The 26,121-nt window shown below is 36.1% G+C and overlaps 1 protein-coding gene across 3 annotated transcripts in view; it reads right to left on the reverse strand.

Moving 5' to 3' along the window:
* Positions 1 to 26,121, reverse strand: part of PRKN (parkin RBR E3 ubiquitin protein ligase) — a 732,020-nt gene that overhangs the window by 371,991 nt on the left and 333,908 nt on the right. For all 3 annotated transcript variants that reach the window (XM_065057577.1, XM_065057579.1, XM_021295975.2), the window contains one exon: positions 18,885 to 18,968. In XM_065057577.1, the coding sequence (XP_064913649.1) occupies positions 18,885 to 18,968 (84 nt within the window). The remainder of the gene's footprint in view (positions 1 to 18,884; positions 18,969 to 26,121) is intronic.

Consider the following 26,121-nt stretch of genomic DNA (forward strand, 5'->3'; position numbering starts at 1 on the left):
GTTATTAACTATACAAGGTTTTAATGACATCTGGCCTCTGGAGATACTGTGCAACTGTAGTTTTTAGGACTTCAGTGCATAAGAAAAGCAACAAAAAGTGCAGTACCTATCATTTATTATCCTTTCCTTGTATACTAGAAAAGACAGTAGAAATAAAGAGCACAAATGCCTTGGGAATTCCCTGGCTGCTGCTGCCCAGACAATGCTATTTCAACCACACAGGAAAGTCCTCTGTGTGAAAGTGAGTTCTCTCATTTTTAGCAGCAGTATTTCTCATTTGCTTTGCTTGTCTATAGGTAGCCACACACTGTATTTGCTTCATTTCTCTGCAAGTGGTGGCTCAGGCTCAAACAATCCCATCACTGATTCTGCTGTTCCTTCAAGTAGCAATATTTCCTTGATACAAAGACACAATGAGCAGGCCTCTTCAGCATGACCCAGGCTCTTCTATCAACCATTTTCTCACAGTATAGACAAAGAAATGAAGGCTGCAGGGCATTGTGTCTCCTTATAAAACAGATAATTGCCTGTAATCTTACCTCACAGTGGAATCAAAGACCCCATAGACATTTAGCCAATCACCAGAAATGCATAATTAACCTATTGCAGGTACTATAATGTCCATGGTATGCAAAGATACAGTAAGACATAATAGTTTTAAGTAAACAACTTTTCAATGAGAATGGCTATGTTTTCATATAAAACAACGTGAAACATTTACACCTTCCTTCCCTTCTCTGCTCTGGACTTCTTTCATACATGTTTCCTTTAGAAATACAATCTCTGTTCAACACTAATTTCTGGGCGGAACCAAGACTGCATTTGTCAGGAAGACTAACTTACCTGGCCCAGCCTCCAGAGCCCAACTCAAACTGTTCTGTTGAATTTGTTCACTGGGCTTCAGAGTGCATGAAAGAGTTTATTTTGGAAAAGCTCGTTTGAATTATTTGAGCCACAGAGGAAGTCTCTGTTTCAGAGTAGCTACTTAGAATGCATTATAATAATCATATCCTGAATATTAGTGCTGATTTCTAGGACTTAAACTTTCCCATCAGCCTCTTTCAAAGTAGAATCCAACTGTTTAAATCTGTTATCAAGTGTTTCCTGTAGAGAATCATTCCTTTACTTTGAGCTTAATTTCCTCTGGCAATGAGATTTGAATCTCTATGTGAATATAAGCCACAAAAAGGGCTCAGGGAGGGAAGAAACTCAAATACTATATGATATCAGATCCTTAGGCTGTGTTTCTTATGGCACAAAAAGTTGTTTGCAACTACAGGTTTGAGTGATTTGTTTCATTTTCAACAATGCTAACACGCACTTCGGGTAAAGATAGTGAGATCAAAAATTCAGAATGATTCCAGAAATCTAAAACATATAAGAGACAGAATTCCCATAACTGTAAACATTGCACTGGTGACATTATGTTGTAAGGTTTCCCAAAGAATCTAATTTTGAGCTCTGAAGAAAAGCCCGCAGAGTTAACAAGCCACCAATGTCTAAGAAAACTACATCATTTCTTTAACTAGCTGTTGCCTTTCATGAGCATTCTATACAATATAAGTGATTCCACGGTATAGTCTGTAAATATTGCTGTGTTTCTACAATATATGCAGTAGATTCCTATCCATCTGATTATATTACAACTGAAACATTTATATTTTGTCCATCCCTTGATATCAAAGGAAGTGGTCAGATTCAAAGCTTAGGAAAAAAAAAAAAAAGTAATTTTAACTCAACAGCTGTCTTAAAAAAATGACTGTTATTTTTGGTTTTAGGTTTTCAGCCTTTAGCTAATATAACCAATGTTCTGGAGCCTCACATCCATCCATTAACCATAGAGATGATCTACAAGTCTGTAACATAGCTGAAAGGCAGTACTAAGATACCTTTCATTTAGCACTAAGGCTGCCTCTGGGGGAACATCAGTATTTATGTAAGGACTCTGGGCAGACAGAATTGGGCTGTAATACTACAAGAATGGCTCTTTGCCTCATTTCTGCATCTCAGTTTAGAAAAACTGGATGGTTTGTTCTGTCATCGTTCCAATGCCTGCCATAGATCAGGATATGAATGAGAACAAACTTGCCAAGACGCTGCCCCGTCACATTGGAAACAGTGAGAGAAGGAATGGAAGGAAATGGCAGAAATGTTTTTCTCTCCCCCTGTATGAGATATGCTTACCTTTTGCTCTGAAGGCTCAAAAATATACTAATGAATGTTTGGCACCTTCTGAGTATTCATTAAATAGGCAATAGGTTTTTTGAAGTCTATTTGCCACCCAGCAGCTTGTTGTTTTTCTTTTGAGGCACATTCTTTGCCAGGACCCTGTTAGCACACCGACAGCGATGCTGTTCTTATAAATAGAGTTCTACTGAATCACTGGTGTTTATGCTCCTAATATTCTCCTTTCTACAAAGGTGCTAAAGAGCAGGTCTTGTGTTCCACCTACACACACAGAAGTAATCTCTAAGCCACATAGAGCAAGACACATGAAACCCCAAAGATTCAGGGAAATTCTGCAAAATTTTTCCAAAAGTAGTTTTTCAGAGTTGTTTAGTTGCCAGAGTTGATGGAATTGGAAGTGAATTTAGATGTGTTTGTTTCGTCTTTTTCTCTCCCTTGAATCTCTGGTTTAGATCTTTCACTTCTATATGGACTGAGCAGTCAGGTAGAATATTTGTGCTGCATCACATAAACTGAGGCTTTAATTAAAGAAAAAAAAAACAGCCAAAGTATCCTGCATGATCCCCAGAACTTATGATAAACAGAAAAGGAGGAATGATGTTAAATATAGTCATACAAATACACAAAAACAAATAGTTGATTCATACTGCCATCATCCAAGGAGGAAAGAGGGCTATGTATGTGTCAGGTAAGCATAATCTGTACATAACTCCTTATACAAGGAATGTTCCAATTGTTCGTTCCACTTCCTTGAAATTAGATAAAGATGTTTCATTGGCAAGATAAGCATTTTAGATAATGTTTTTAAAAGCAAAATTTGAACTATGAAGTCTAGTAAAAACATCTCACAATCCTGTTATAATTTTTAATATATAGATGCATGATTTGTTACTTCAAACATATGAAATACAAATAAATGTCCAGTGCTTTACATGACTCATAAGGTAAAAAAAAAAAAAAAAAAAAAAAAAAAAGGATACAGCATTGTTATGGAACTGAATATGCCACTACCTAATAAAATGGCATTAGTGGCTGAAGTCTTGCAAAAGCACACCCTGGAGGTTCATACAAGTTACTAGATATTTTTGAAAGTTACAGAGGGCTGCAGTAAATGAAGTAGGTTGAGGGGACAAAACAAAAACCACCAAAACCAACCAACAAAAAAAAAAAAGCCCACCACACACCACAAAACCAAACCCACACAACAAAAACACACAAACCCCACCACACAAACAAATCACACCAAAAAACTTCTTGGCTAATCTTGTATTGCCAAGCTCATTAAAATCTTAGCAGTAAACTGTCTTTTAAAATATATATCTTCTTAAAATATATAATATATACACATGAGCTAGATGCAAGATAAGCTAGAAAACATAACTCACAGAGGGAAATCATTATCTCCTCTATCATCTTGTTAGGGAAAAAAGAAATCTATGTTTGCATTGCACTCCTACCTATAGCTTCTAGTATAAGGAATCTGAAAAATGCAGCAAATAAGTTAAACGATCATTTAGCACAACAAACATATTTCACGTGCATACCAGTAGAGAAGAAGCCAACATTTATATGTAGTTGACAGTACAGTATCGGATTTGAAAAGGGATTTTCTGTTATTAAAAACAGAAAAATGTGGACATTTTTCCTTTGAGACAATTTAATACATAGACATACGTAGTGTAGATGGCTATTAGCATGGCTTTAATATAATGCTGATGGAGTCTTGATAGTCTGTTTTCCCTAAAGTGATTTAATTTGGTTTTCCCAGCCAACCTTTTGTCTATTTACACTGCCTTCATTGTAAAAACAGCAGCAAAAAAAACCAAAACAAAACACAAAAAAACAAAACCAAACCAAAAAGAAAACAGAAAAGTTTTTTCCTAACATAAAAAAAATTGTATCCAGGGGAAGAAGGCTACACGTATATTTGCACACAGCTTATTGTCAAAGAACATCCAAGAGCATTTCTGGGTGACTGCACACAGTCATCCATACAGCTGCAGGGTCAGCAAGGTCCCTGCTGTGGCTGAGCCGGTGCCAGCAGCATCTCTCACCAGAGGAGTTCAGGAGTGGGCACACCAGGCGCAGCCCTTGGTACGTGGTTTGCATCCCTGGTCTGGGGACTGAGCAAGCTGTGCTGTGCCATTTGGCCTGCAGGTATGAGGAATTTTACCAGCAACGTTTGACCCTGTGGTCCTCTTACGAACAGAAAGTGGGGCATGGTTTGCACCTCTCTATACTTCTGGAAACACACTTTCTTCCTAACTGCTACTATTGCCTGGTCCAACTTCCTCTGGTCTTCTGACCAGGCCAGCAACCAGGGGCAGGACTCTTCTACTCATTGCAAACTCTTTCTGATCCCAAATTTTACTAAGTAGGTTTCTACCAGCAGAAACAGCTGTAAATTCATCCTTCATTTAGTCAAAAGAATTTGCGTAAACAGAAATTCATACCCTCAGTTCAAAAAAGGAATTTTGTTTTAAAATGCACTAAAAAGGGATTTAGATGACAGAAGAATTCTTTAAATTAGAGCATGAACAACATATGAGCAGTATAATGTGTTTTGCAAAAACAACACACAATGCTACATTGTCCTTTTGACATTTCAAAAATTATTTTTCTTACAAAACAACTAAAATGACCAAAGTTTGAACTTGCACATTACCTTGAAAATGCATTTCTTAAAAGAACTACTTTACTTCAACTTTATGTAAAGTAAACCAATAATGTAAAAGATGCAAATGCATGGCCAAAATCATTGTCTTGTAATGGGCTACCAGAAAAAGAATGGAAAACCAGAAAGACAGATGTTACCACAGACATTTTAAAACAACTGTCCAGAGGCATTATCTTGTTCACAAAATCTCAAACACATCATGCTGAGTCCCCAGTGCTGTAAATACGTGGGTGCTTGTGTATTTACAGCACTGGGGCGTAACTCATTAACTCACACTGAGCACAAGCAGGGCTCTATTAAAATAACCACTGGAAATTAAAGCTGTCCCTGACTGACAGGTACGTGGCGGCAAAGCCAAATACAGAGATACTGATCTGTTTGGCTCGAGTTCCCTGTGTAGAATGTACCGTTTGTAGAGGGAACTGAGCCAACAAGATGAATTTGGCCTTGCAAATGTTGTATGCACACAAACATAACAGGTCTATTACAGCATTTGTTGTGACAAATCTTTTTTCGGACTCCAAAATTCTCCCACAGACGCCATAAGCAATTAAAGAGCTAGTATTTGCCATATCCTGCCATGCACTTACTACGGCCTTTGTAGCTTCCTGACTGCTATGTTTTCTGCACAGGCATTATCTCATTTAAGAGCAGCAATGTTCACTCGGAAAGCCCAAAACAACTTGAAAATAAAATTTCCATCACAGAGCTACATGTTAAAGAATATCTAATGCATATGTTGGAAGACCATGGATAAGAGCATTGCTTAAAATAATCCCTTCAGTGTAATGAGAAGTTAAAAATACATTTGTCTGTACAACATACACACTTCATTTAAAGGTGCAGGCCTGTAACATTATAAAAATGCACCCTTCCATTTTCAGACAGAAATTACAGCTGAGTATTGAATGTGGTTTTGCTTTGCTTTTCCCCCTTCACATGTTTACCGTTTGAACTTATAATTTAACTATAATATATCACACCATGACCTACTCCTGAGGAATCCAAACCCATCACTTCTAAAACACTAGTTACTACAGTAAAGGAATCCAGCCTTTAATATGAAAAGTAACCTTGTCAGTCATTTTTTCCAGATCCATAACAGGACTTTCCTCAGCAACACCTTGGAAAACACACACATTAGTACAAGAAGGAGAAAACCTCAATTCAGCTCCTAGAACAGTGAGCATGCAACTACATTCCTACAGACATGAATACATAGTTCATGTGCTCCATATTTTAAGCAGCCCATTATACAAAATGCTTAATTAGTGTGGAGGGCAGCAACTAAAGCCCAGGACAGTACAGCCTAGGGACAAAACTTCACTACACTCAAGATTAGCATCTGTCAAAAAAACCCACAACCCATGCCCTCTTTCTCAAACAAAGGTCCCCTGAGTACTGCTGCACAGAAACCGCAACAACTGCCAGTCACAAGCCCAGTGGGGCTGGTGGTGTCCTTCTGCAGTAACAGAGCAGGTAAAGCACCCTTTCCTCCACAGGCTAGATGAAATAGCAGCAACCATTTTACTCATAGGAAAAGACAGTCCTCAGTGGAAATGAATTCCAGAGAAGTGCTTGCTCCCTCACACCTGATGGTTATAAGGAAGCAGGGCCAGGAACAAGCTGTGGGCTGCACCCATACAACTTGCTGAAGGCTGGTAGACCAGTCACACCATAAGTTTCTCCCATGTGCAATTCGCTTGTTCTTGGGAACAGAAGCAGCGAGAATAGAAATTAATGGACAGTAGAATGTTCCAGATATAACACACCAATGTTTTCATGAAATTTAAAGGCAGTTCCAACTGTGTCACTGTCTTTCATCTAGAGACGTGAATCTGGCTCTAACTCGGATTCCAGAGAGATATCCTGAAACTCTGTGCCCAAAGCTGGATGTGCAGCAAGTATATCCTAATGTTACTAAGAACAATACGGCCTTCTCTGCAAGTGTGAAAAATAAGTACAAAATGAACACAGAACACCACTTCATGCAAGAATGACCTTTATATTTTTCCTAAGAAAATCTTTTTGCTACAGTATGCCATCTCCTAGGTAACCCACACTGTTTATGCAGAGCCTCTCCCAGTCACAGGAGCTTTCTAAATACTAAAATGAGAAACAGGCCCTCAAGAAGCATGGTCCAAAACACTACTCACACATATTCAAGATGAACTCAGTATCTGAGACACATTTATAGTCTTCAAAATAAAAACAAAACATACATGGTAACTGGAAAAACTATGAGTTTAAATGTAGCAGCAAACATGCTAACGCATTTGGGCTATTTGTTTTATAGGAGGTTCCAACATTCTAATTTTTGCCAATTTTTGTGTGGGGAGGGTGGGGTTGTCTTGCTGTTTGTTGGAGTGTGGGGTGTGGTGTTCTTGTTCGTTTTTGGTTTTGGTTTTGGTTTGTTTTTGGCAGCGTGGTGGAGGGCAGTAATATAGACCAAATGTTTTCCAGTATGGTTCTCTTGTTCACGTACTTTGCATATTTATATCTAGATTTTTTCAAAGATGAGTTATGACTTTGGCTTTTACAGTTACTTAGAAAACTAAATATTTCAAATTAATGTTTATTTAAACTGCACAAGTTTCTTAGGTCACACTTCTCCAAGCTAGAAAAATCAGTTGAAGGAGACTCTCACAGAATTTCAGATTTACAAAACTGCGAATTACAAGAATTAAGTTACCACAGCAAATCCTTATCGGCAGGTTAGTGATCTTGCAAGCAAGGCACTATTGCCTACCAGTGTTTAAGACAAAGCTTCCAGAAATCAATCCGTTCGTGGGTGCCACCTGTAACACACTTAAAAGTCATAGCACCTTTAATGGATATCTCCAGAGTTATTTTTTTTATCATTCCCTTTACAAGCTCAAATCCATATGGGCCTGATATTTTTGTTTGGAAAGAGATATGCACAGTTACAGCTTCTCCTAATGACATGTAACAGTGGTGTTCAGGGAGAAGTTATTTCTTAGTAATTACCACACAGGCACCAGAAGTACATGGCTTTTCTTTAAAGCAGAAGACAACAAAAACCACTGATGCAACTTGAGTACTCCTGTCTCAGTTCTGGTGTTGCAATGTTGGGCGGTAGCAGGAGTGTGAGACAGCTGTATGCATCAAAAGGACAAAATTCACTTTTCACTAGAACACATTTTCCTCATCTCCTGGCAGCTGTTTAAGCATGTGCATCTTTTAAGAACTACTCATAACCACAGTTACTTTGCCCACATACAATGAAGTACCACAGTGGAAAAACTCAAACACTTCCAGAGGTCCCAAAGACCTGCTACAATATACTGTACAACTGATCAGCAAATGTATTACTCAGACACATGAGATTTCACAAAGATTTGAAAAAGAACCATTGCAATACATAATGTCAAAACCAGCCTGTGGATAACATGCTCTTCACAAGGTGTGGTTTGTGTTTGGTTTGCTGAAGCAAGGGAAATACTTTACTTTCAAGCATTCTCCCAGCAAACAGGCTAGGAGGACTTAGAAATTAGTATTTCTAATGACACTATTAAGAGCTTCACTAAGCCATTTATATGTATTTATACAGTTTATGTAGTTGAGATATTGTTCTGTTAGGGCAGGTGCTTAAAGCACAGAGCAGTGTTAACTTCAACAGACTATTTGTTTATTTGAAGCTGGGTATGTACTTCAGGTATCTTCCTGAGTTGGGTCAGTAAGGAAGAAAATAGAGTCAGCAAGATATTAATTTTTGCTATTCAAACTTTCTAGACTCAAAACAATGGAAGTTTTCCTTATAACCGACTTCTCTGAGCTAGAAATACATGTTGTATACCAAAGACAACTACATTTGCCTGGAGCCATACAGATATACTACTATGAGAATCCAGGCATTTCTGACAGTAGTTATTCAAGAACTACTCACTGTATTAGTGTGAACCCTGAGAGATAGAGCTCATAATTTGTAGCAGCATTTCCAACATGAACTGCCTTGCAGCTCAGAGGTGATTTCATTGACTACATTATCTCAGACCACCACATCCTAAAAACAGCATGTGCTTTTTAAATATTTAGTTCCAATTTGTAAAAATGAGCTTATTTCATAAGCTGTATGCACAGAAGTAGAAGACACAAATGAAAGAGTTTACAAACTGATCCCAAATCAGTTACAGTCGCAATCTCTTATGAATATCTAGACCAAAAATATAGTAGACAATTGTTAATCAAAACCTAATGCCTTCACATTTTAGAATTTCAAATCAGAACAAGACGCATTGGAACTATAGGTGGGAAAAGGATTTTTTGCAAAGGTAAATTTTATAGCAGCTTTTAGATCTAAAATAACATATCACATAGTGCATCAGTCTGCAAAACAACACAGTTGTTAAACACTTAATTACAGTACTTGCAGGATTGGAAGGAAGAAATTGTGCTCTTCCACATAAATGCTGACATTTCAGGAGAAAAACCTATATAACCATACTGTACTCTAACAAAATCACCTTCATCTGGTTTGATTGCTGATAGATGATTACAAGAACATCTTGCATGCTTGAGTGAAAATCCAAGGTTTCAATCATCAGTAACAAATTTGCAAAAGCTGCAGACAGTAGCATATTGTTTATATGTCATGTGCAGTGAGCAACAAAAGATTCAGTCAAAGTGTTACTGAAATTCACTGAATTACAAAAAGGTATCCCTGAATGCATTAGGCATGTTGCCAAAGCACATGCAGAAATACATATAAACAACCTCCATAAAAAAAAAAGTCTGATCTGTGAAACAAGTGACAAGTGGAGTGTATTCTACAGTATATTCTTGAGTTTGTTTCTCTGTTTTTAATATAATAGCAGTTAATTCATAGGTTTCAATTACTGCTTTCCAGTTTGTTTAGGCCCGCAAACGTCTGCAAGTTTTCCAAAACTCTAATAAGTCAAATGCAAATAATACGCGTAAATGACTCATGGAGCAACATACAACATAGAGTAACTGTAATGCTGCTCTCACTACCAGGCTTAGGACTATATTATGGGAATAACACATGCCAGTGGGAGCAGTATATGATATACTGAATTTGGAGTCCACTTCCCCTTAGTATTCATGCTGGCTGTAACTAAGACTCAAGAAATACATGCACATGTATACACAGAGTGTAAACTTAAAAAAAAAAAAAAAACAAACTAAAAGAAAATCGAGCATTTATATAGATCAGGATAAAAATACTGGTCACATCCTTTATCTTCGTCTTATAACATCTGTCTTCTCTAAGAATCTGTTCTGGTAACATCTGGTTGTTTCAGGAATGGCTGCACATAGTTCATGTAGCCCAACATCTTATCTCTAATAGGAAGTTCACAGTAGATGCCTAGAATGCATGTTAAAAAAACAACACAAAACAAACAAAACCACACTGGACAAAACTAAAGAGGGATTTGCCTACAGTATGTTCCCAAGCTCCAGCAATTTGTGGCTCAGAGACTTCCCATAACAGAAGGAGTATCTTCACTTTAAGTTGTTCTCAATGGATTTTTCTTCCATTGGTTTGTCATTTTTTTAACCCATTGTCACTTCCACAATATATCATGGCAAAGAGTTGTGCGGTTTAATTACATACCGTGCAAAGAAGAATCTCCCTGTGGTTGTTCTGAGCATCACAATAACTGGATAAGAATACTGTATCAGGCCAAACCAGCATGGATACAAAACAAGTTCCTGGCTGCAGTGCATCATCAACATATTTTTCAGACACATCTAAGAGTAAAATCCCTTGAAAATATTACAGGTGCATCTACATTCAATTTTGGTTTGTGAATTCTATTTACCTTTCAGCACAGTCAATAGGGTTACAAGGGCTGTGAGCGATCTAGGATTTGGTCAGAAGAACACAAGCTGCCCTCTGCTCACTTTCTATAACACTGAACCCTTGATCATGACAGTCTCATGGAGGATATAAAAATTATCATTTATAAAACATTAACTCCTTTTGCAGTGAATCCAGGAGCATCACAAAATTTGAAAAAAAGCTGTGTTGATCTAAGGTATCAACCTTGCCAAAATTCTCACCGATTCCTGCTATGGGACAAATCTACACTACACTATCTGAAAAATTTCCCAAGGACTCCATCACTGAAGGAGATGTGAATTCGTGTTCAAAACAACAGCTTATTTTTAAAAGGCAATTCTGAAGGACCAGCAAAACCTAGTAGCTAAGCACGATCATGTAAAGCAATTGTTCATATAAGACAATAAAACACTGGGAAAAAAATATCATTGAAAGTATGCTTAATGCTCCTGTCCTCAGATAAGATTTTCTGGAACTGAACCAGAGATGCATAAAATTATGAGCAACAAAGGACTTTTTTTAAAAAAAAAATTCTTTCAGTGGCAGTGTTAAGAACCTAAACGAACATCAAAGAGCAGGGGATTTGTTTGAAGAAAGCATTATAATCTTCAGCATATTTTGTTAGATCTTAAACAAAATTGTGACATTTCCTCACATGTGAATAGAAATGGTGGTAGCAATACACACAAGAACAGCTAAACTTCCTGAGGCCGTTCAACACAGGGTACAAACAAGAGTTTCCCTTGGTTTGCCAGAACATTCATGTAATTCCAGCTCACAAAAAAAGCTATTAGCAACTCTTCACTCTTCTGGTGAAATGAGAAAACTGAGGAACAGATCCAGAGACCTGGCTTGATCTCAGCTTTAGGATTTTTATAGTGTCAAAAATAATGCATTGTTTAAACAAAATCTTCTTAAACAGTCAAAAGAAAAAAAAAACATTTAATATATAATAGGTGTGATTTAGATCAGTGGGTTACATTTGCTGGTGGCGGGTTTTGATGCAGACACCATTTGTGGCCCATAAAATAATGTCCAATATACTGCTGAAATATTGTATTTCCACGCAGGGAAAGAGTGAATATGTATTCACTCCACATCCCTCCCCCCATGAGGATAGGTCTTAATTTTAAAAGCTTTAACTTTTCTTTCCAACATAAATAATTTAGCTTTTTCATCCTTGTATAGCATGAACTCTATTATATAATTCTCTTTTTACCTATTATTGATTTTTCTGCACTAAGTGGAATAACATAATTTTGTTATAAAGGAAAAATTGATCTACTCCTGAATGAGGCTACTTTGAGACTTTCTTTAAAAAAAAAAAAATAAAAATCTAATTGTAGTTTATTAAAGAGATAACTGAGAAGAAAGAGTTGAAATAATTTGTAACTCCAATGCAAAAAAACTCAAAAACATATAAAAACATATCAAATATATTTAAATACTAAGAAAGGTCAATTGTCTTGTTTCTTTCTTCACTACTCGTGTGTTTGTGTTAAGCATTTTTAATCTTTAATTGCTATTAAGGACATCAATTTAAAGGCCTAGCAAAAATTATCATAATATAATCACAGCACCTTTGTAGGTTATTCCAGAGTCCTATAGGTGCTGTTTTCACTGTTGTTGCCCCTTTTGTGCTCCTCAGAAAATGTACCGGTGGCAAAATAAAAGCACCCACATTCAGAGATAATTTAAAATAGAGAGCTTCACAGGACCACATCATGCCACAGTTTAGGGCAGCTTTATATGAGGCAATCTAGGTAATTATAGGCATGTAAGCCTGACACCAGCCCTGGAGAGAATAAACAGCCAATATGGTACTTGATTAATAAAAGAAGGATGTGTAATTAATGTCAATCAACAAGGATTTATGGTAACTAGACCCTATCAAACTAACCTGACATTTTTATGAGATTATGAATTTAGTGGAACAACATGATAGCAATGTTGCCACTTACCCAGATTGGTGTGTGGCATTTGATACAACACTGACATTTTGATTAAGAAACTAGAACACTACAAGATCAATTTAGATGGATTTAACTGATATATTTCAAAATGCATTCCCACGGTGATTCATCAAAAGTCTGTTTTTCAAGGTGGTCTTGCAGTGATCACTTCCTAGCCCTACGCTACTTAAAACAATCATTAATGATGTGGAAGAAAAAGTAATTACACATTTTTCAGATGGCATAAAATCTGGGAGAGTGGAAAATAATGAAAAGTAAAAGTCGGTGACAAAGCCACGCAAACAGCTCACTCAGCTGAAATCAAATGGGTAATATGCATTTTAGAACAGCCAAACATGAACTCACATTTTTAGAGTTAAGGGCGATGGAATCTGCCCAGTAAGGCAGCAAGTTGAAATGACTGAGGTTTTTGGTGGATGATCAGCTGAATTGGAGCCCTCACAATGGCATTATGGTTAAATTGTCTAATAAAACTGCTGGATATCAACATAAGCAAGCAGATTATATCATCCCTGTAGCTGGCACTGATGGCATCTCTGCTATAACTGTGCCTGGTTCTGATGTGTGAAATTTATGAAAAAATGTTGAAGACTGGTGAGCATGCAAGAGACAACTGAGCAAATGATTAAGAACTGGAAAATGAGGTTTTATTGCTTACCTCCCAGAACATTCAAGGAAATGCTAAGGTATATATGAACTTCAGCCTATGGAAATCCAGATGCAGAAACAGAGGGCTCTTGATAATAAAGGGTAGTACATAGAAACTGAAACTGGCCAGAAAATTTATACTAGAAATAGTGCACATTTTAAACAGGTAAGGTAATTAATTAACCACATAAATCAAGGGGGTTTTTATTTTTTTGTTTAATTCACCACTGGCTTAAGTCAAGGACATACGTTTTCCTGAATTATATATTCTCATCCAAAAACCTATTATTTCAGGAAAGGATCACAACTTCTGTTAGACAGGAGGTTAGGTGAAATGATAAGAATGTTCCTTCTGCTCTTATATATAGGGATCACTTATTTCCTACCCAGGCATGCCAATTAAATAATTCAAAGTGTCTGTGGTGCAAAGGATTCCCTTAGTCTGTGTTTCAGGCTTTACATTTTGTATCTCAGCAGTTCTGGATTCTCATGCAGTTCCATGGTACCAGAGAGGATCCCGAAATGTTAGCACACATACCAGATTGTCCTAACAAATTACGCTTTGGGACACTACTGTTCATCATTGAAATAAAGGGAAAAAAATGAAACAACACAGAAATTGGAATATATGTAAAGAAGGCAAAAAAAGTGCTAACATGTCTACGAAAGTTTTTGAAGGATCAAAGCTAATACATCCTAAGAAGGGCTTGTATGGTTCACATAATTTAAAAACAAAGTAGTTCAAAGCAATTTGGTACAGGCTTGCATTTGTATCACTACAGATGTGAAAGGAGAATGATAAATATGCTATTGTGATTGATTAGAAGACTTGCAAACATCTTACAGATGACATTTAACAAGACCAGGAGTTTTGACTTAATGAACTGTAAGGTGTCAGCTGCTGTAGTCCCCCATGTGAATTCTTATGTTTTTCTAGGGAAATGAGGGTTAAGTAATGGACTTGATTCACTTATGATAAGAATGAATTATTAAGTTGTTACTATGTCTGCTCTATAGTAAAGAATTGTATGTACATTAACTGTAGTTATAAACTTCAAAGTCAGATTAACTTTGGCCATTGTTCTGCTTAACTAACTAGGCCTTTAAAGACATTCCTCACAAACAATACAGAAGTTTCTTACTTTATGGAAGAGAAACTTGGGGGTGTCCGAATTGATTCTCAGCTCCACCACAGAAGCATAAATCAAGCCAAACCATGAGAAAGGTTTAACAGGACAACTTAGTAATTAAAACAGAGTCATTTAAATCTTTAATGTGGTGAACGGATATGTTTCTGAAGATAAGTGAGTTTAAATAAGAAAATTTTCTGAAATTGTTTGCCCATTTGTTAGATACATCCAGAATAGGAAAGACAAAGTTAAACTACAATGATAGATCTGGTTTGCTTGTTACTTAACCTGCATTTGTGCTTTATTCTGTTTACTTGCACTAGATTTTCTTACTATATCATTTAGCGTAAAATAATATAACAGTTCCTAAACAGTAAAAGCAATGGTCTCAGAGGCCTCTGGTAAATGAAAAATACTCTGAAACTTGTCTTGTATGAAACCTGAATAATTCTCAAGTCTGTATAAAGAAGCTGACAAAATCTTACTTCACTGATATTAGGTTGTGTTACAAGAATTCTTATCTGGTATTTTAATTACACTCCTGTTCTACCATACTCACTGTGAATTTTTTTTTTAAAGCATAAAGCAAACTAACATGGACATCGATGAAATTAAGGAAATATGAAGTCAAGAGGTTTCTTGCTATCAAGAAACATGTCAGAATTTTAAAAATTACTCAATAATATTGTGACATTGAAAATATTCTAATGTCTCCAAGGACAGACAGACATAGCTCCTTTTATAAACAACTACCTACCTCCCTGTAAAAAAAAATAATTAATAAATAATATAGCAATGTATCAGAGCCTTCCTGTAATGCGATGACAGTGCTTTAGTTTACTGTATTCACATTTCGATAATATCAACTTTATTCTTGATACTTTAACTGCTACAGAATTTATTTCTGTTCTCAGCTGAAACTGAGGTCTGAGCTGATCAAAGCAAAATAGGACGAAAAAAAATGAAGCATGTTTCATCTGAACAGTGAGGTTTGAGAAGAATAGCTTTGGATGCTTGAAATAAAAAACATCTGGTAAACTGCATATTTAAAGCATTCAAGCTGAACACTATTCCCTTGTTTTCTCAGTCCAGCCCGTTTCAGATGAGCACCAACTCCCTGTGGAACAGACCAGCTATGAAAAGATTACATAATACCGATGTCCTCAGTGCTAAACCTAATCACAGTAAACATGCAGGAGAAGGACAAATATTCATGAAACATCTTCAAAAAAGTCAATATAATTGCAAGATTCAAATCACACAGCCATGTCTTTCAGAGACTGATGCATGTTCACTTGAGCATGGGACTGACGTGGAGCTGATTCCTATGAAATCATCACTTAAGCATTTTACAGTGATGTTACAGCTCTGGCTTTGCCTACGTATGAAGAGAGTCATTATTTCTGTGGCTCTTTATGAGTTTTGACTAGCATAAGCCTATGAAAAAAAAATAAAATGGAATCGCATTTTTATACACAGGAGTATAAAAATCCTCCTCTTCACAATCAGAAATTCACTTCATTGGATGGGAAACAAAGTATTCTGTACACATTTCAAAGAACTGCAGAAGTTTGAGCCTAATAAGAACACTTCTTCAGGAATATTTTATTTGAACAAGGAAAGGAATTTACTGACTAAATAAAGAGAAACCCAACAGGACAGAAGATGAAATTTCATTTGAGGTACAGTATCTATAATTTTGTTCAACTACATGCAACAACTGTATTTATTCAGCAGAAAGCATATGTTCCATTTATTAGCATTACATTGAAAACAAAACCCAGCCCCAAGATAGCTCCAATAGCACTCACTGAAGCTTGCAATCAGATGAGAAATAACTTGTTTCTGTCCATTTCCCACAATTACTGGAACTGATTTTTTATAATGCTCTGAGAAAAGCAGCTCTTTAATTTTAACTCTGTGGTATGGTACATTCTACTTAACACAAGTTCTACATCGCTGATACTATGCTTTGTATGTCACAATTGCGATATTTACCTTTTATTTCTCTTCTTTTGCTCATAATTATGGACTATAACAATAAAGCATCACAAAATACTTTGTTTTTCACTTCAAGCTCAAAATAAGTTGGAATTACAAAGCACACAGAGTGTATAATATGAAAATTTAAGTTCAGCTAGTTTATATTGAGCAAACCCACAAAAATTAATTGAATACATTTCCTATTTGTAAGCACATTGGAAAACAAATTGTATCCCATGTGCATTTATCATTAAGATATTCATTATAACTTTTGGCAATAATTTATACATTTTACTTAACTAAATTGAAATTTGATTTCTACTGCTGTGTAACATTGTAAATTACTCTATTTTCATATTTGCAACCAAAATAATTGAAGCCTGTAATTTCTGGCAAGAGACTAATTTTATAATCAAATAAATGTATTTATAAATATACACAAATTAGTATTTCAGGAAAAAAACACATTGCCTCTTGAAGGTATGTTACAAACTGGTGTTTATGAGAAGTGGAAACCAATAAAAGTAATTTTTAAGCAAAACATTTCTGTTTTGGGAGAGAAATAATGGAGGAATCTTTTCTTTTTTATTTTCTTGAACAGCAGTATTTCCTGTTTGCTGCCATTATAACTGACAACTAACAGTCTCAAAGTTTATTGTTACCCACCACTGTCAAGAGGCATGTATAGTGTGGAACTATTTAAAACAAAATATAATTGTACAAATTTTATCATGAAAATGCAAAAACGAACACTTAAGCCTAAAATTTGACTTAATCTCTCAAATACTGTAACAGCAAAGAAAAGCCTGAAGGTTTTCACTTGTGAATTAGTCAAGGTTATTATTTCTCTTTTCCAAGGACGTATGATACATTCATGAAAGTCACACAGGCATGAAGTTCATCATTCATTCAAAAAGAAAAAAAAATACAACCCAAAACCAAGCACACACACTTACCAAAAAAATCAAGAAAACAAACAAACAAACAAAACCCCACCACAAATCAAAAGCTACCAACCAATCAAAAACACAGAAAGAAAAAAAGCCAGATTTCACATGTACTGGAAAGGAAGTTCAGCCAGTTCTTGGGCCCATTTCCAGAGAAAAGATCAAACTAGTCCCTAACTTCTGCAGACAATTAATTCTTCCTCCAGATGATAGTACAGAGACGACATTGACAAAGAGATGCATTTGGCATAGCCCAGGTGAGTTATTATAGCTACTGTCCTCATTTGCTTTTGTGGTGAGGTTTAACTATCTGGTTGCAGGTCACCTCAGGAATCAGCAAGAGGTTTTATATTTGTGGTACATATGGGATTTGGGAACAAATGGATGACATCAAGTCATTATGACTTCAGGTAGGAAAATCTCTGGGAATAGGCACACTACAGGTAATTATGCTGTTTTACCAGAGCAGGGGAGAGTGATAAATCCCTGGCGGAATCCCTCCTAGCAGAAGCCTGAAAGCTGTAAGACCTCAGTTTCTGTTGGGGGTGCACAGAGACAGGCGTAAATCACGTGCTGCAACTATTTGTTGTCTCAAGTTAGATAAAAATATTTCCTGACATAGTCTGTGGCCAAGCAGAAGACACCTATGGAACCACATGGATATGCCACTTCACAACTGTCTTGCTGGGGAAGACAAAGAGAAGACTACAGCACAGGAGGGGAGCACCCTTGAAGAAATGCACTTCTGTTGCCCCTGTCTGCTGGTCTCTAATGAACAGAAACCTTTCACATATACAAAGTTTTGTGTTCGTCTCAAAAAGCTGTACCCATCAGGAACACCTCAAATTAACCTTTTTCCTGAGAAGGAAATACCTCTAAGACCTCTCTAAATACTATTGAGTAATATCTAACACATAAAATATATAAGTATACATAAGTCATGTTTTGAAAAATCTTCATTTTTAAGGATTTGAGATGTCTATGCTGCTTCTTACTCAGGCTTTTCATTGATGTCACTTTGAGAAACACTTTAAAGTAAACAACAGTATTGAGCATGTGGGAGAACAGATTGTAAAGTAATCAATAGTGTGAAGAACCCGCTCTGTGGACAAAGACTGAAAATCTGATATGAAAGATCTGATATGCAAGATGACACAAATTTGAAGCTTTCAGTGCACTGATACATACACAATAATTATAAAATAAGCATTGACATATAAATGTAAGTATTACATTCTCCTTTTAACAAATGTATACTTGAATATCTAAGAGTTCTACTTCAGTGAAAAGAGATGACACAAGATCATTTCCTCATTCATTCCAAGCAGCAACTGCCCAAGTTCCTCCCTTCCGCTAAACGTTGGAGACATAGTATCTGATGCTCAACAGCTATTCAGAAGTGTACCATACACGGCAACTTACATTAATTTCTACAATTCTACCATGGTTAAAATTGCTACAAACAGTTATTCTTATAAGTGGCACAGTACTTGGAGAAACAAGACAAAATCTTACCGCAATGTTTCCATCACACCTTTGGGCCTGGCAAACACCTCTGATTCTGTTGGGAATCAGCACATCATCCCAGCAAGATGGGCCCTTCAAAATAAAACCAAAACATAGAAACTTTTAAATCTACTTAATAAGTAAATATACAAAAATTGGTTTTGTTGTCCCCCTTTCTATCCCTGTTTCTTTTAAGATTTTAGCTAGAGTTTTATGATGTTTATGCTGAATAAGTTTAGCCAGATTATATGACAATATTAATCAATAAAGCTCCATCAGTGAGACAGACAGTCCCTCCATCCTGAGGTCAGTGTTGTGAACATGAGTCAAAAAGTAGTTACATTTTCCCAGCTTGAGGCAGGGACTGACTTAATTATGATTAAAAAGCTACAAAGACTCATCTTCAACACTGTACACCCTTGCCTGCAGCAGACTAAGTGGAAAAAAGGGAAAAAACCCCCACAGTAGCTGGAAGTAGCACACAGAAAGATTAAGCATAACACAAAGACTGGGTCAAGTAGCCTTTCTGTATTTTGTTGTTTAAGTATCAAATGGCTCTAACTTTACTGAAACCTGTTTCTGTTTTCGTGGGCTACTGTGTGAATTTTGATAATGTTTGCTGTAAACAAAATAGACTTCTTGTCACCAGATAAAGCCTTTACCTAAGCATAATACAACGTAACAAAAAAGTGAAGTGAGGACTGTTAGTAGATTCCTGAATGTTTATATTAGGTTCAAGATTAATAAATACAATAAAAATAATACATAATTTAAAAAAAATCCTAGCACGAAAACCCAGAAAGAAAATAGAAAATCCTTAGAAAACATTTCTATGACTTTTTGAATAGAAGTAGTTCATTTATGAGTGTACTAAAAAACACAGAGTAAATTTCAATACTACAAATCAGCATTGTTAATATTTCACAACTACAAAATAGTGTGGTTAATAGGATGATCTATCAATGAAAAATATTCATATATATGGCTTCATATATAGGAACATTCATAAAAGTATTTCCCAGCACATAAAAATTAAGTGACATTAGTGCAAATCTTCTCTTTTAATATTAATCTCACACTAATTAATATTGAATTTGTAGACAATAAAAATTAATCTGAGAAACATATACGAAGTTTACAGGTATCCATAGACATAGCAGAAACAAACTCAGAAGGCATCAATAATTAAAATATTTTCTACTTGGGATTACTTAGTGTTTGGGATAGTGTCACTACTCAGTAATAGCAGAAAAACTTGACTCAGAGTAGAAATTATGGCAGTGAAGATGTTTAACTGCATTAGTGAAATTAGTGCCTATTTACATCTCTGTTGGATTACAAAGTAATCCAGTACCACGTCTAAATCCACCTCCTATTAAATTCTGTATGAAGTATTTCCTCTGCACAATGCAGCATGGCTCAGACAGCTTTGAACTAACTCAGTAGTAGGAATTTTGCTACAAAAGGTTGATCCAGCCTATCTGAAAAGTTAAGTAAAACAGCCTAGTCTGTGCTGAGCTCTGCTCTCTACTATCATAGCTGAAGTGGTGGCACCTCAGATACGTAAAAGAGCCTGAACTTGTGGAAGCTGTATTGCATGCCAGGATGGCTACTGGTAGATTTAACACCTCAAAAGAAAAGCAGCTGCAGGATAGTGTAGTTAGTATAAGGTAGTACTTCACTTGAAATTGTGGGAGAACACCACCCTTGAATTCATTTTTTTAAATGATTTTTAAAATCAAGTTTGCCATTACTCATTCCAGTTAAATTTTGACCTCCTTTGAAGTTTTAGCATTCTTGAGATTTTGCAGGATTAAAAGCAGAGCCTCTCTGCATAAAGAACCATCTCCTTTTAATTGTGTTCGACTCAGGAGCTTAAGGTTTCATTCAATGCTCCTCCATATATTTGTTCTTCTTCATGTTACCAAAGACTGCGCAGATCTCTAGCACATCTCTCACATCAGCTTAATTTCCAGGAAGAAAAGTAATCTACCTTGCCATTCCTCATTTAGATGCTGTTACTTACCTTTAATCGGTTTCTCACTCTCTCAGTAGCTGTTCCAGTTCTACTCTATCTTGTTAGAATATGAGAAACATCACACAGGGTACAAGACTTACATACGTTCTGGACTAGTGAATGGGAAGACCGTGTCTCTGAATTTTAATAATTATTTATAAAAAAGAACAAAAGTGTTTTAATATGCTGATGGTTACTAAGCACCAAGGCAGCATATGGATAAAACATCTATGTAGAATTCCCAGTCCATATCACTTAATATTAACATATATTGAATTCCATCTGCCATTTTACCAGCAGATCAAGTGTGCATCCTAAGGTCTGCAGAGCCACTGCCCAGGTTGCTCCATACTGAATCCATCTGTTTGTTCCCAAGGATGCACCAACTGTGTATCTCATCCTCTCCAGTGTTTTTGTGATATAACAATCACCTAGTGAATTTGTACATGTTCTGCTCCTGCTATACTTTAAAGGGACTCAGAAACAATTTTTCTGCTGTTTGCAAGTTATAAACTTTTTTTGCCTGCCTAATTCCAATTTTATATTTAGGGTGATGGAATTATATGTTTGCGGGTTTAGGTTTGTTTTTTCTTTTTTTAAAAAAATTATCTGTTTTATCGCATTACTCATTCATTTTTTATGAAAGATGCATCCTTGATTCTAATAAAGTACACTTTTTTTCTTTTTATTTCTTTTTTTTTTTTTTTCCATCCTCATGATTTAGTCATATTAGCTTCTGCTCAGTTCTCCTTAAATTTCTGTGCACATAGTCTCTGACTCTGGTACAATTTCCACGTATCCTCCAAATCAGAGAAGACCTTTTACCTCTTTATAGCTGCCCCTTCTAGCTTCTTCTCAACAAGCAACCTCACTTTTATGTAGCTTCTCTTTTTTAAAATTAAGCACAATATTTACATCTTGCTCTGATTTGGGGAAGTTGCATGATATATTACATTCATGTTAAAGAATAGGTCTTTGTTACTAACATTATAAACCAGGCCCTCTGCATTACCTTCTCTTGCAGGTTCTTCGATCAGGTTTCTGTAATACAACCTGACAACATTTAAAAGTTGAACATGGCTTGAGATGGTACTTACCTAATTTACACAAAAGCAATTTAAATATCCCATTATAATGCTTTTCCCTACACTTTCAATATTTATATTTTCCCCATGATGTTAGACCTGCTATCATCATCTGGGTAAGCGGCTGTTAATGAGAGTATCTTTTTTTTTGTTTCCCCCTCTTTTTGGGTCTAGAATTTCACTCCATAAGGATACTGCCTAATGCACTGACTCGTTAAAGACAAATATGACTAACAAGTTAACATTTCCCTAACATCTATCCCTCTTCATTTATATTCAAATTTGTTACTATACATTTATCAGAATTTTTATTTTTCCAATTTAGAGGAATTCAGCAGGTTTGTATACCTTTGGATAATCCTTACATAATTTACACTTGGGAAGAGGATAATAGAAAGAAAGGGTGCAAAATAAGAAGCATGCTTTATAAAATTTGGGGGTGGGAAGGGGACAGGGGTCAACACTCATTAAAAAAAAAAACAAAAACAACAAAAAAAAAACAACCAACCAAACAAAAAAACCCAAACCAACCAACCAAACAAAAAAACAAGGTAAAAACCCCCCAAACACGCCAAATAAAATTCGCACAAATCCCAAGCACCACCACTTTTTCCTGGTCCTGATAATAAACATCAACAGAAAATCTTCCTTGTACTTCATCCCTGTGTGATTAATGAAACTCTCAAAGTTAATAATGCTATACCAGTATACACACAAAAATAGCATCACCAGATTACTACACAATAAGTTATTTTAAAACAGTCTCACAGAAACAGTTCCACAGGTATATGTTATGAACCTTGATACTATCTTGATTTCATAAGAAGAAAATATTTCAAGCTAAACTTTCTAGAGGAATTAATCCTTTAACTTCACTGAAGTTATTTCAGGAGAAAACTTTTCAACTATTCAGTATTTTACAGGTCTAGGTCCATAATCACATGAACCAGACCCAGCTTTAAGTCAACAGCATTTTTCCTTTGTTCTAGCAAAACTAGATCAGGTTCTTAAGGGACAAAACAATCCAGCAGGATTAAGTCCAAAATGAACTAGCAGAATATCTTGGGTTTGTGTTTGTCTGGCAGTGAGAGGTGGGGTGGTGGGGGCAGGCGAAATAACAAAAAATAAAACCCAGCCAAAAAGAATAACGCCCCCCCCACCCCCCGCACCCAGTTCTATGCCTCACTTTCAGAATTTGTGACAAGGAGAACATCTCCTTTCCCACATCTGTGCTTGGCATTCTTCAGGTCCTGTTTTATTATTAATGATAACATAATATGCTTATAAAAGATTTACTGTGCTTGCAAATTTTAGTTTTCCACATTCAAAGAAAAAAAGCAAAAAAAGACATTTGTCCTTGAAAAACACTGTGTATTCAAAATGTTAATGTTTCTTTAGCAACAGCACTACTAAATGTCATTGCTATAATTGCATCAAAATAAAATTAGGAATTCTGGTAAGATAAACCATTTGAAATGCAATTTTTGTATCCTTCTTTCTTGAGTCTAAGAAAAGCCTGTCAAACTGCAGGCCAGCCAATCACTTGTGGTGTCGTAACACTGCACACTGTAGCGTTTGTAATTATTAGTTTGTACTAATCAAGAACACACTATGAGATGAACAAAGCCTCCTGATTGTGAGATTACAGGAACCGCCCTCTTGTACACAGCCAAATGGCTCACAGATAAAGCTATGCATTAAAATGGATGTATCAGAGAAGGTTTTTCTGGTGTATAAATGGGAAAAAGACAGAATTTAAAAATAAATAAATAAATTTAAAAACAAAACAAAACAAAAAAATACAAACACAGAAAGAACACCAGTATATTCCTGAATAGAAAAAGTAATGTAAGACATAGTTGAGTATTTTCCAAACAACCAGGCATGTAAATTTTTGTACTTTGGGAGTACGGCAGTTGTTCCTTCCTCTGAGGGGGAAGACAGGAAAAAGGTTGGCAAACTGTATATTAAGTTTGAACTGAAGCTCCTATGCAACATATGAAGAACAGAGGGGACTGAGGTGTCTCTTGAATGTACGAGAGAAGTACTGGAAACTTGTGTGCATTCCACCAGTGTATGGTACTGGTGCCCAGTACAGCAGACAGTACACTCTACTCTCATTGTACCTTCCATCCAGTAGCCAAGATTTGATTTTTGTATTGTAGAACTCCAACTTAATTTTACTCAAGAATCACTTTAAAAAAAACCCAAACCAAACCAACCAACCAAACAAAACAACCAACCAAACCAAACAACTCTGAAACCAGAAATAGTATCTAGAGATCTCAGATGACAAATTATTCAAAATGCAGTTGCTGGCAGAACTGTTGACCTGTGAAGTCAGAGACAAGTCAGAAACCGAGGTCAGCAATAGAAACCAGTGATTCATCAAAGACTTTGAATCATTTAAAAGGCTAGAAACTATCCATGTACTCAATGCTTTGCAATTTCCTTCCTTTATATTCTCCCTCAGTGAACAATATGCAGCAGAATGTAATTAAAACACATCTTTGTACCTGCTAATATCTACGTGAGGAACAGAAATCATTAAAATGTTGAGCAAATGACCAAACTTCAGCCTAGAAAAATAATTTTACAAGGGAATGCACATTTTCCTACAACAGCATAGACATTTTTACTAAATAATCAGAGCTGCTTCCCTCAGCACTACCTGACTAAAGCTTGTCTGCTTCTCTAAAATCTAGCATCTCCTCTCTAATATTTCAGAGCAAGTGACTTTCAAGATGACTCCAATAGTCCTGGAGGCTTGCAAATATCTCAGAACAAATGGAGAAGGCTAGAGAAGGGTCAGCAGGTGCTAGATCCCCAAGGAACTTGGCAAAGTTAAGAGTCTATGAAAAGGATGAAAGAACAGGGTTTTTTCTTGGAGAGACAAATTGGTATTGATTTAGCCTGATGTTACTATTGGTAAACCAGTGCATTCACTATTTTTCTCAGCACCCCTTACTCAGAACATTATTTGCTCTTCATGTCCCACACTTGTCATTAGAGTTGCATTGCTGAATTCTAGATTATTTCTTCTGAGCATAGTAGGGCTATAATGCATTCAAATAATAGCTTTCATCCTATTTCATTAATGCAGTAATGGAGATGAAATATTAAGACTTTTAGATACACTGATCCACATTTTGCAAGTACTTAACAGGCTTAATTTAGGAGAGCAATCTGATCATCTTTTGAAGCACTTACTAGGGAAAATCTAGCTGTTACATGAGCAATACTCAATTAGACTCAGCAGAAAAGATTTGTATGGCATATTTCTAATAGCGAAGACATTGGAGAACTCATTTGTTTCGAAGAAATAAATTATTTGAATCATAACATTCTTGTAAAGCTCCCTATTTATTTCAGCATTCTTTATCTTGACAATTATGAAAAAACTAATAAAGATACTTGCTAGATTTCTACTGAAGGTGCAGATACCATATAGACATTATTATTTTCTTCCCAACTAAAACTCCACAAACAGTAGTATCTGGTTAACCACAAAATGCATTTCTCCAAATTCCCAAAGCACAGCCTAAAGCATCCACCACCAAAGACAAAGTCCAGTTCCTAAAAGAGATTACTTCTGATTTAGCCAGGAAGGGCTTGCTAGCTTCTTAGAGTTCTGTTTAAAATACTTGAAAATTTATTATGTTAGATAATATACTGGAAGTAAAACACGCCAGATTGCAACCTTTATAACGAGAATTCTCTGCTTTGCTACAAAGCTTTTCACAAAGGCAGAAGTAATTAAAGCCCAGGCATAGTTCACACAGACCTTCAAAGGCCACTTCTAGCAGTGAGAGAGTAGTTTTTCTTTCAAAACTCTTTTTTGTCATTTCTGCCAAGACTGATATAAATAACTAGAACACAGATGCTAGGACATATGATGTAAGAGGTAACCCATAATTTGTTTAATAACACAGTGGAGTTCTTCTCACCTACATCCCATATTTTAATAAATGCTACTGTGAATGATGTGACTCTGCCTGTCACACCAGAGGAGCTGAGAGAGCCTCTCCCACTACACACTTCACTGCAGGTAAAACTAACCAATTTGCCACGAACCAACTTTGACACTTCATCTCGCACAGCAGGGAGCACAGTATAGAAAAGCCTACTATTAATAAATTAGTCT

The sequence above is a fragment of the Columba livia genome, chromosome 3 (assembly GCF_036013475.1).
Source record: "Columba livia isolate bColLiv1 breed racing homer chromosome 3, bColLiv1.pat.W.v2, whole genome shotgun sequence".
In the NCBI taxonomy this organism is placed as follows: Eukaryota; Metazoa; Chordata; class Aves; order Columbiformes; family Columbidae; genus Columba; species Columba livia.